Source organism: Carcharhinus amblyrhynchos, chromosome 27 (genome assembly GCF_965287045.1).
Source record: "Carcharhinus amblyrhynchos chromosome 27, sCarAmb.v2.hapA, whole genome shotgun sequence".
Taxonomy (NCBI): Eukaryota; Metazoa; Chordata; class Chondrichthyes; order Carcharhiniformes; family Carcharhinidae; genus Carcharhinus; species Carcharhinus amblyrhynchos.
Window position 1 is genome coordinate 16,387,034 of NC_137350.1, and position 12,304 is coordinate 16,399,337.

Sequence of the window (12,304 nt, forward strand, 5' to 3'; positions counted from 1 at the left end):
ATAGTCACATCATACCTGAAAAGTTAATTGGAAATGAACCCTTTATTCATATTTTAAAAATTGTCACTGACAGAATATATGTGTTGTCTTACTGCCCATAATCAGTATGCTGTGTTTGGAAAGACATGTGCTCTTTCTTACCCTTGGAGTGTATATTCCAATCAATAACTCTGAAGCAAGCTTTTGTGAGTTTAAAATAGAGTTATTTAGTCTCATACAAATTAACACAACATCATACACTTGGTCACACATGTACAGAGATTGGATACAATTAAAGATAGTGCATTTTTACAGACTACAGTTAATTCAGACTCTGAGTTATGATTTCCAGTCTTCCGTGCGGCAGGCCTGTGGATACTTGAATGAATTTGATGATTTAAAGATGAAGTGATGGTCTTATAAAGTGAAGGATTCACAGCAGGTTGCACAGCTTCTTGTAATTGAATATCTAGAAGGTTAAACTTTTAAGCTGGAATAAGTTAAGTACTAAAATAAAATGAACTGTTTCAGTATTTTGACTGCTTGATGACTTATAGCTAGATGACAACAGATGGTTCTGATGAATCTGTTGGACCCTGGTGTAATAAGGGAGCAGTCCCTGAAACCTGTATCAATCACATGGCTGCTGGGTTAATGCACTTGTCAGGCCCATTAAGTCAAAATTTAGATAAGGTGAAGTCAATGTGATGCAATGGGAAGTTGGTCATGGTCATTAAGTTTTGATCTTCCTTTTTGTCCAAGATGAAATATGGAAGCAGGCAGTCTGGAAACTCCTTTGTCTTCAGCTGTTAGGTGTACAAATTCCACAAATTATTGTAAGGTACCCATACCAATGTTCATGTTTAATTGAATAGTGGTCAGAGGCAGGTTCAGCATAAGTTCGGTCTCTAGGGTGTAGAGAAAAAGTGGGCCTTCTGAAAGGTCCATTTGAGAGGTAGGTTGTCAATGGTGAAGTCCCTGTTCTTCAGAGGAAACATCATTGCCTTGTCAGGTAGCTGTAAATAAAGGTAAAGTTGCCATAATCCCAGATGACCATAGTCTGCACTCCCCTTTGATTAATGCAGATTTAACCTGAGGATCACCACCCCTCAAGTGGAAGGAAAGTTGAGAAGGGCGCCATCATGAGGTGTAAATATTGTGCAACTGTGAGCTGACCCGAGAATAGACATCTAATCATAGGCTTTCCCTGAGGAAGAATTGTTATTGTCACTGCCAAATCAAAATGTACTCTACTGAATAACAGAAATCATGGAGTGGATTCTCTAAACACAGCCATGTAGATGGCATTGGCTTGCCACCACTACCTGTTACAGATGTTATACCATCATGTAGTTAGCTGCCAGGACTCAGTAGGTGACGAATGATGAATACTGCCACGCTCATTATCCCATCCTCTTGCACTTGTGCAACCCATCTATCAGGATTCGCCCACACTGTTGACCCTTGGCCAGGCCCCTTACAGCTACACATTGTCACAGCATAACAGCATGACTAAGAGGGAGGAAAGCAGTAGGCCTGTCAGTTGTCTTGAAGCACAATATGTTACTTTGAACTCACAGCTGCAACATACAAGGCACCAAGCATTTTCAGAGGACCAGTGTTTCCACCTCATCTTAACAGTAATCATTGACGATATGATGAAATATGTAAGCGCTCAAAACTGAATGACTCACAACCCTTTTTGCCTTAAATTTTTATTCGTAGAGGCAATGTGGGGAAGGGTGGGTCCAGCTGTCTCACACTTTTCTGACTATGGTCTTTATTTTTTGAGGAAAGAGATCCAGAAGAGAAGACCAGTCCTCTCCCCTCCTGGCTGCCATAATGCCCCTGTCACAACCAAGATGGTCTGGATTCAAATGGAGGCTGCAATGAGCACGATAAGTGACTATCAGTACTCATGGGCTCAGTGCAGGAAAAGTTTCAACAGCCTGAACACTCCAGCAAAGTGAGTAGCTTGGCTTACCCACACAGAGATCCAAGGGAAGGATCATATCTGCAAACTGCAACTGAGATGACAGACATGGCACATACTTCTGCTTGAGCATTGCAGCTTGTATATGTACACAGTTCATGTAGGTGCACACAGAATGCATGAATGAGCACTGTGATCCACAGATGCAGTGAAAAGAAATATCCCTCCATGCACTATATATCAGGCTAACATAAGCACATGTTGTCATTGCAGTTGGAAAATGATGGCACGGACTGGGGTTGGATCACCCTGGAACATATCTGTCTCATGGAACAAATAATCACTGAGATTGCTAAGATGCCCACACCTTTGAATCTTTTTGATGGTGAATCAGCATTTGTGGGTGATAAAAGAAAGGTAGGTCCGTGGTGATAATGATGGAATTCATGATGTCAATTCAATGAGCAAAAGGAGGCATTGGCCTAAGAGAGAGCACAATGATGGGGTTGCGTCACGAGGATTGTGGCAACTTTATCATAGGCAATGGAGTGCATCAGAGTGTGCCTTAATAATGAAAAGGGCTATACCTAAAGAACTCCTTTTATGTTTCACACAGGTCCCAACTCTGCTCCTTCAGATGATTTGTGATACTATGGAGGCCTTCTTCATTTGTTACAGTATCATTTCAGATTCCTGAGTTCAAAGGCTCAAGCACTGAGATGCATCTTGTATCATTCATTGTCCATTCAAGCTTGGCTTTAAGGGAGGCTCAGTGATCAGACTCCATTAACAGATACTTGGTAGCAGCTACATCTCAAGTGTGAGTGCAGGACATTTCCCTGCACTGCAGTGTTACGCACTAGCCTCGGTATAGGCATTGAACCTTGGAGGGCATTTTTCATGTAGTAAGATTGGCCGTTTGCTGTGCCTATTAATTTTGGCTGCATTTGCATTCCTGGTGTCACACAATGTGCTTTGTGTGGTCATCAAAGGTAAATAGAAGCCAGGAATGTTTGATGTGCTGCTCATGCCAGAAACTGAAATGGGTGGAGTGCAAATTTTTTCGAAGAGCTGTTGTTGAACTGTTATGGGCTCCTTGTGCTTGAGATGCCTTGATTGCATGCAGGCTATAAAACACAATTCTATCAGCATGTATAGATTTGAATTCTGATGTAGCACTTTCAACATTCTGAGCATGGTTTAATTATGGAACATTGGTGGTGTGGATCTCCCATTTAATAGTCATGGGCACTCATGAGGGGGGTCAGGTTTTGAATGATGTCATTACCATGTTTGTTTGCAATATGATGAGACCATGGTTGTGATGGTAAAGTTAGTGGAACAGAGGAAACTTCCATTGGAACAGTTAAAATGTAGTCTGAGGTGAAATTGGCTCGAGAAAAGCCAAAGATCAGAAGCCTCCATAAGTTTGATGTCCTTATTTCCAGCCTTTGGAGACAATAATATTTTGTTGGAGTTTGAGTACTTCAGTTATGGCAATTCAGGAAATCCTGAAAGGACAGTTGCAAAACCTGGAGGTGGATCCTTGCTAAAACAATGGAGAGGAAACCTTGTTTGAAAGGATGGTTGGAACACCTAGAGATGAATCCTAGTTGTAAACAGCTGCTGAAACACATTACTTGAAAGAAGATTTTAAGACATGAAGCTTGGAAACACTCATGTGACAATCACCTGGGGCATCTTTTCAGAATGATGTGTTACTTTGAAATCTGCATGTTTATGAAGATAAGTGGGAATGAAGCAGTTTCGTATTATAGTTAAACTTTTCATGTTTAATCATTTTTTCTAGTTGCAAAAAGATAATTGGTAGCTCTGTGATTCTGTTCCTCCATGTTTTCTAAACAAGAGTAAAAGTGAGCCAAGGTTCCATTCTGTGATCTTGCTGTTCAATTATAACATCAACTGGGATTGCAGAATTGATGCATAATTCTCCACTCCAAACATATTAATTTACCGAGTCTTAAATTATCCAATGGGATATTTGGTGTTACAGAAGTTAGAAAGGTCTCATGTTTTAAAATGAGACATTTGTTTAAAAGGACAATCAGTTTTAGCAATTCTGTAAGGAACAGGTAGAAAACTCCTTTGCGAATGTAAGGCAAGTTTCAGGAAGGATTTCCAAAAGGAAGTAGCTATTCTATTACTAGCTTATGTTAAAAAGCATAAATGCAGATTCAAAGGTTGATTGTGAATGGCTTGATGGCTCAAAATTATGAAAAAAAACAGCCCAAAGCAAAAAAAACGAATGGGGACAAATGTGGAGAAAAAACTGGATGGATGAAATCTCTGCTGAAGTCTAAGATTTTGGTAACTTATTTTCTTTCCTTGATATGATTAATTATATTTTTATTCCCTTTACATAAAAATATTAAGTTATGAAGCTATTGGTACAATATTCATAAACAGTCCTTTGGCATCTTACTGAAGTAGCTTTATCGATTTTCAACAGTAAGGTGGCTATTCAACTCTGGAAGTTGCGCATCACAGCTATTCCTGATCCTTTCTCTCCCAATAAAACTGCAATACTTGCCAGCAGAGGTTGCTGTTGTGCGATTCAGAGGAAGACCTGTAGTTAATAATTTCCTTCCTTAACTCCAAACTACTGAAGAGCATTTTAACATTCCACTCATTCACTGTGAACTTTTCACTCACAGAGAAAATAAGTTAACCAGTTAACAGTCACTTCTTGACTTACTAGGCTTTACTAGTTATAAAAATCCACTTTACCTGTGCAAAAATTATTGTGTCTTCACTCAACATAGGTTGATATGTCGTAAAATGCCATATGGTGTAATGGGAGGGCAAAAAGCCAGTTGTTCTAATGTCTCATTTAATTCTCAGTTTGTTAACAATAGGATCATTATGATAATTGATTTTATTACACCAAGCTCTTTGGACACATAAGCTTTAATTAGCCTAATGCCACCAAAGGTGACTGTGCTCTAATGATGTGAGCAGGTCAAACTTAACATCTGTTCTCCACTGGCTCAAATCAACAGTATTTGAATCAATTAGTACTCGGCCGTTCAGTGATCAGACTTTTACTGTGCAGGTCCTAGTTGTGGAATGAACAATAATGCACAGAGTTGTAACCATTCATGTTTGAAATTGTGTAAGAAAGTTAACAGGCTACCCAAATTTAGCAGAACACCATAACTCCATGACAGGTACATTGACAATTTATTGGGAATGCTGGAAGTCGGGGACATACTGCCCTGTTATTAAGGGTCTTGGACATGAGGAAATGTTAATGCTCACTGAACTGCTTTTCTGAAATTGCGGCTACACACAATTAAGAGCAAAGAGGCCAACAGAAAAAACGTTGGAAAATCTCAGCAGGTTAGGCAGCATCTATACGTGAAAAGAGCTGACTTTTTGAGTCCAGATGACCCTTTGTCAAAAACTTTGACAAAGGGTCATCTGAACTCGAAACGTCAGCTCTTTTCTCTCCTTACAAATGCTGCCAGACCTGCTGAGATTTTCCAGCATTTTCTCTATTGGTTCCAGATTCCAGTATCCGCATTAATTTGCTTTTATTAAGAGCAAAGAGAATTGCGCCAATGCAGTAAAAGACACCAGATTTGGGAATATTTTGGAACTTTTCTGTCATGAGGAATGAAAATCTGCACTCAACTTTTATTCATGTAGGTTCTCTGGGATGGTTCAGATACACAAAGTGGTTCTGCCTGAATTTTTTTTTTCTGTTTGATATGGGCTGTTTGAATAGAGCTGTTAATAACTGCAAGGTTCCAAAACCCTCACCAGGCACTTCACCAAGTTACTTTAATCATCTCTTGGAAATCTCTTCTGTTTCATTCCATTCCATATATATTGCTGTATGATCTTCACTTTCTCACTGTTGTCTTCTTCTGGGAAACAAAAGGCCTAATTTTACCATTTTCATTCTAAGTGCTGAATCTGGGGCAATTCAGATCTGACTTGGAAATCTGCTTTCAGACACTCCCATGCGCACTCAGCTTGCAAAAAAAATCAGTGGTCTGAATCGTGCTGTGGGCAGGGATTAGCACAGCCGAAATGATCGGAGCTCGGAACTGCACATGCCCTGTCAGAAAAAAATTTGAAAAAGCGTGCCAGTGTCAGATCGCTCCCAAGCTGCAGAAAATGGAAAAAGCGGCCTGGGAGCGAAAAATGGGAGCGATGGCCCCCAGAGACATCACTGTTCCCCTTATCTACCCAGCCCTTGCTAGCCTGACCAGTCGCGACCCCCTGCCCCCTTCACCCCACCAATCGTCCGCAGAATGGCAGTGGACCCCCTGCCCCTTCCACCAGAGATCCATCTTACCCGCCCCCCTCCCCGCCACTCCCCCCCCACAAAGAAAAAGATCTGGCTTCATTCCACCACCCCCGAGAATGATGTGGCTTCACTCCCCACCCCTCCCCCACCCCAGAGAACAATCTGGCCTCAGTCTCCACCCCACCCTGTTCTAAAGAATGATCAGGTCTCACTACCCCCTCCTCACTCCACTCCCCCCACTCCAAAGTATATCTGGCCCGTCTTCCTCCCCCCAACCAGACAATGATGGCCGCCCCCGTCCCCCACCACCGATCTGAGTTAGAGAGCTGCTGGAAGCTCTGAACTCGCCTCTTGTGCAGATTCAGACTTTTATTCAGCATGTCTATTTTGGCGCTGTTCTGGATTGGCGAATGCGATGGTAAAGGGGAGATGCTGATAAAGTTGGGCGGGCAGTTCATTCATTCAATTTAAATGCATTTAAATCGCCGTTGTGCCAGTTTTGGGCGTGAATTGGATTGCAGCTATTCCCAGGTCTCGGTAATGTGCCCATCTGTGCAGATGCAGGCGCAAATCACGTTAATGGCCTCACGCCCGACTTAACCATGTTTTTGCACTGGAAAACGAGCGTGACACAGTGGTAAAATCGGGCCCATTGTATGCTGATGTTCCAAGTCAGTTCCTGAGTGAAAATAGGCAATGAATACATGCTATTTTTTTCCTTGAAATCTTCAGAGACTCTGAACACTGCAGGATATTGATTGTTTCATTGATAACACTTGCCATATACATCTTTTGAACATTTTTAAAATTTGGACAGGTTATTGGAGGGTTGTGGATCTCAGAAATATTGACATGAGGAATTCCAAATGATAGTGTAGTGGTTTTCTATACACCAATGTGTAATACCAGTAAATGGGAGTGACAATGAGGGTACAGTAAGTGCTAATACTGCAGTTTCTCTAAAAAATATCAAAGCTATAATTTTTCGAGAGCACTGAATATTAGCAGGAGCATATGAATCTAAAGTCAACTTGATATAATAGTTGTTATAATTGCTGTGCAGTTTTGGTGATATCTTCTACATCTTTTAAGTCCATCACGATTGAAACTTGACAATATTCATTAAATTACAGCTGGCCAATGAATGTAGCACAATGGAATGTTTATGGGTTTTGTTTGTAGATTTGGACAGTCCTGAAACTGAAATTTATGGCCATTTCCTACCTTTTTCCGATAGTTCTGTTAATAGAGTCCAAGTGCTGTGACCACACACAACACTAAAAATCATCTGTAATATTTTCCTCGTGGTGATTGCATCACCAACTATGTTTCTGTACCAATTAATTTACAGCATCACTCTCAGGCTTTTGGTTAATTGTATTAGTCAAGGCACTAATGGTCATATTAGGTGTAGAGAGTACCTTAGAAGAAGGATATTATCCAAACTGCAATGTGGTCTTTAGCTGCCATATGTTCATGACATGGTGCATCATTTTTGAGGCTGAACATTCATCTGAACACTTCATACAAATTTTTACTGGGCATTTATTGACGACCTCATGTGTTCCTGTCAAATCATTCTGTATATTATTGCAACAGAAGTGTTTACCCATTTATTTTGAAGAGATGGTCTAAAGAGGTTGATGAAACCAGGATTGTTTTTACTGGAAAGATGGAGACTGAGGGGAGATCTGATTGAGGTCCACAAAATTATGAGAGGCATAGAAAGGAAGGGTAGTCAGAGGCTTTTTTTCCAAGGGCGGAAGTGCCAGTAACAAAGGGGGCACAAGTTCAAGATGAGAGGAGGAAAGTTTCAGAGAGATGTGCGGGGCAGTGTTTTTCATGCAGAGAGTACAGAGTGTCTGGAATGTACTGCCAGGGGAATTGGTGGAAGCAAGCATCTTAGCAACATTTAAGAGGCATCTGGATGGGTACATGAATCGGGAGGGAACAGGGGGATATAGACTGAGTGAGAGCAGGTTTTTTTTGGGGGGGTGCCTCCAGTATGACCCTGTGTGTGCTTCACGCATCATCATCATTTGCTACACTCTTCACAACACTGCCCAGCAGCGGGGAGACCAGCTGGAGCAGGAGGAGGAGGTGGAGGAGGAGTGACGAGGTGGTGAGGTGGACGTCCCGCCATATGAGGTGCCGGAAGAAAGGCAGCGATGGCAGCTGTCCAGCAGGAAAGTTCAGCAAGGGACGCCTTGGTTGCAGCCCTCTTCACCTAGATGGTGCTGTGCAACGAGAGGGCTGCAACCACCACACATCCACCACACCCCAGGAGCAAGTGCAGCTGCTATTCCCCCTCCAAACCAATGTGGGCCTCAAGCCACCACATTACCCTCCCCTGCTTCTGTCATCCAGCCACCCTATCCTCCAGAAACATCTGAACCTGTTAGTGTGCCTGGGCTGGCAATGATTGCGAGTCTTGGTTGAAGGCTGGAAGGTGATGACGACTTGCTGTGCACACTGGGACCCTGCCCCTGGTGCCACTCAAGCCTGACTCCTTCTGTTCTTCAAATGCACGTTGCCACCCTGGCCCACGTAGCTGTAAGGGTTGGGGACACACGATTTTTGGCCAATTGGGGTGGGAGGGCATTTGCACAAAGGGTCTGGTGGATATTGGGGAAGGTAGGGCAGGCACTCTGAAATGTGGCTGAGTCTGCAAGGCTCAGCAGACAGCACATCTATGTTTGGGAATCGGGACCACTCAGCTCAGTGAGGGGGATGGTGGAGGGTGGGTGGTGGGCAGAATCCCAATAGTCACAGCTGTGAGGTGCAATTACATGTTTGTTGTGTTCTTAACATTATTGATTAATAAACCCTGCTTGCTGGTGACCTTCACCTGTGCCCTCTTAGTGAACTGCAACTTTCTTACTTTATGCCGTACTGCTTCTTCTAGGTTCTACCCCAGGATGCACATCGGAGATAGAGGTGTCCAGCTGTGATGCACGTCCTGTTGCCTGTGATGCCCATGACAGATATCCCCTGGGTGGCCAGGACCTGGAGGGCTCCGGCTGATTTGCATATGACACTGTTTCGGTGCCAGCCTGTTCATCTCGCTGGTCCCTGAGATCCCCGGCGTGAGGAAGAGGGGAATCGGAAGGTCTTGGGACATCCTGGATTTCTTGGGTGGAAGGCCTCGGCATGGGCTCAAGCCTTTCTCCTCCTTTGGGGGTGCCCAGAGGCCCTTGGGACACTCCATGGGACACCAGAGTAGCTGGACTGACCTCCAGAAGCTCTGGCGTCACCTGGCTCTGCCAGTCCTGGAGGCCTAGATGTGTCTGCCCCATGGTCTGTGATCCCAGAGCCCTGGTCCTCTGGGATAGTGGGCCAAGCTCCAGAGCCCCTCTGCTACAGCATTCTGTGAGCGAGCCAGACTCTGGAGCCCCTCAGCAGTAGCCCTCTGAGCCTGGACTACGTTGTCGAGGCTCACAGTCAAGACCTGCTGTGTCTCCAGAATGCCAGTGAGAGTCTCAGCCATGGCCAGCAGTGTCTCCCACATGCCCTCAGCACCTATGGCCATTGAACACTGTACCTCCTGGATGCTGCAAACACACTCGTCTGTGGCCCATTGTGTCTCCAGGATGGTCTGGACCCTGACACCCATGAGGACAGATCCCTGAGCCAGACTTTCCACTGCGGTTGCCACCCTTGCAGTGTTGGCCTGGTTTGCACACTGTGTCGGCACCACATTCTGCAACAACGTTCTGTTGGACTCCCCTAAACAGCCTTGCAGTTGCAGCATGGTTGCTGACAGTCCTTCCACAATTTTCTGAGTTTGATGATACATCTCCACTACCCTTGGGAGGAACAAACCCCGAGGACTGACAACTGGCTTGTGGACAGCTGAATCCTGGCCTCTGGCAGACCTCTGTGTACCAAAGCCCTCGGTTATGCCCGCCTCCACCTGATATGCATCAGTGTCTGTGATGTGCTCACCAGTTCGTGACCCAGAAGCTTCAACATTAAAGGTGCCAACCATGGTGATAGTCTGGTGATAGTGTCTGTGTTGGTGTGTTGTGTGGTACATGCCAGTGCTACTTCAGTTGTACTATCCTCGGAGGATTCCTCAGTGCCTCCCACCAAGGTGTCATCCAGGGGTTGTGGGCAGTTTGCTCCAGAGCAGCAGGGGTGGCAGCAACACCCAAAGGGCTGGGTTCCTCTGGGTCCAGAGCTGCAATTAAGAACACACACTGAGGGAAGGGAGGCAAAACGTTCTATGCAGCATTGCACTTACTTTGAGGAGGACCTAGCTTGAGGGTACGCTTCCGCCCACTTGCATGCTGGACGCCGGTCTGGCTGTCAGTGACCAATCGGGATGGCCCATCACCCCATGCCAGCTCTTTGATGCTGGTCAGCTGCGACAGGTCAGGCACACCACAACCAGTCTGTGTTGTCTCATGTATGTTGTGAATGTTCTTTTCCTGTGGGAATGTAAGGTAGATAGCTAGCATTATATATTGCAGTGCATGGTGCGCAATGCGTCCTGTGTCTCGGGCGTTGTGCTGGTAGTTTTGGGGAAAGCGGTCACCACTGACGGGTACCTGTTGTGGGGTGAGGGGAAGGGGTTAGATTCTGTTCCTCAGGGAAGAGTAACTTGTTGCATGCCTTTCAGGTGTCTAAGCAGGGTGTGAGATCTGTGCCAAGCATGTACGGGGTTCCAAGTGGAATGCTTGCTTACCCTTGCTGCTCAAAGAAAGTCACACATGTTTTTCTGACACTGCTGGCTAGAGCGTGGTGTCAGGCTCCTGGCATTCACTGCTTCTGCCACCTCCTCCCACAATGCTGTGGCAGATGCATCCCTTGGGAAAGGGCCCTGACCAGGGAAGATCTGTTCATGTCTCTCCTTCACAACATCTAGCAGGTGCTCCTGGTTGGCTTCTGTGAATCTGGGTGCCGGTTTGCACGCAGACATTTTCCTGGTGTGACTGGCTGTGTGTCCATTCCTGCAGTTTATATATAGCTCTGGCTTATTAGGGGAGTGCAGGTGCAGTGAGTGTGGCCAGTCAAGGGCCCATTGGCAACAAAGACTTGTGAGAAATTTTGAAGGCTGCTTTCAGTTGAGTGTCATGCATCCCTCGGTTGCTGATTGGCTGCCATCCAATAGGCTGCTGTGTCCAAGGGGGTGCAATACTCAAGGCCCTCATTCAAGAGAGAGAATGCTCGCATGCTGGGCTTGTGCACGTCAGCACAAAGCAAGTTCTCTGAAGGGCAGCAGTGAAGACAGTATGTTCAAGGGATGGAGGGATGGGTTACCCGCATTATCCGGATCCATGGGGGCATGGGATGAGCGGGCAGTCATGTCTGTATGTGGGAGAAGGTGGGGGGCAGTGATGTCTATATGGGGGATGGGGGTCAGTGATGTCTGTGGGGGGGGGGTAGGTTATGCGGGCCAGCAATGAGGCCAGCAATATCTGTATGGGGGAAGGGGGCCAGTGATATCTGTGTGTGGGAGGGGGGCCAGTGATGTCTATGGGGGGTTGTGGGAGCCAGCGATGAGGCCAGTGATGTCTGTGGGGAGGTTTGTGAAGGCCAGCAACGAGGCCAGTGATGTTTGTAGGGGTTGGATAGCGGTGATCTGGATGCTGGGAAGTCTTTTCCGTGATGTGCGCATGCACGAGTTCCCGCTCATCCCGCCAATTTCATGCTCTTTGGTCCCCTGAGCTTTTAATGATATTAACAATTGTGACCCCTACATTGCACAGAATGGAGAAATTCAGGTCAGTAAGAATCCTTTGCCAATTCCCCTGCAGCAAGGTGTGAGCCTCTCTCCAAATTAGTTTAAAAAGTCAATCCATTTCTGTTCTGTGACAATAACTAGTTTCCTATCTGCCTATGTGCAGATTATCTTTCTTTTGGCACTGGAAATCCTCTACCCACTTCAGCAAGTTTCATTTACAGCAGTGTTTCTCAAACTTTTTTGCCGCCCTCCCCCCCTACTTTAACCAAATGGCCAGCCCTCGCAACCCAGTTATGTAATGCAATGCCTTGATAAAATGTTGGTCTTCTAATTACTGTTTCCTGAAACATGCACTGGAATGCAGATTTTTTTCATTCAGGGGACAAGGGCATTGCTGGCTGGGCCAGCATTTATTGCCCATTCCTAGTTG

The 12,304-nt window shown here is 45.2% G+C and overlaps 1 protein-coding gene across 1 annotated transcript in view; it reads right to left on the bottom strand.

Annotated features, from left to right (window-relative positions):
- Nucleotides 1–10,176, bottom strand: part of hrob (homologous recombination factor with OB-fold) — a 58,336-nt gene extending 48,160 nt beyond the window's left edge. The window contains exon 1 of the mRNA XM_080213366.1: nt 10,024–10,176. Within this exon, the coding sequence (XP_080069492.1) occupies nt 10,024–10,176 (153 nt within the window). The remainder of the gene's footprint in view (nt 1–10,023) is intronic.
- Nucleotides 10,177–12,304: the final 2,128 nt, after the last annotated feature.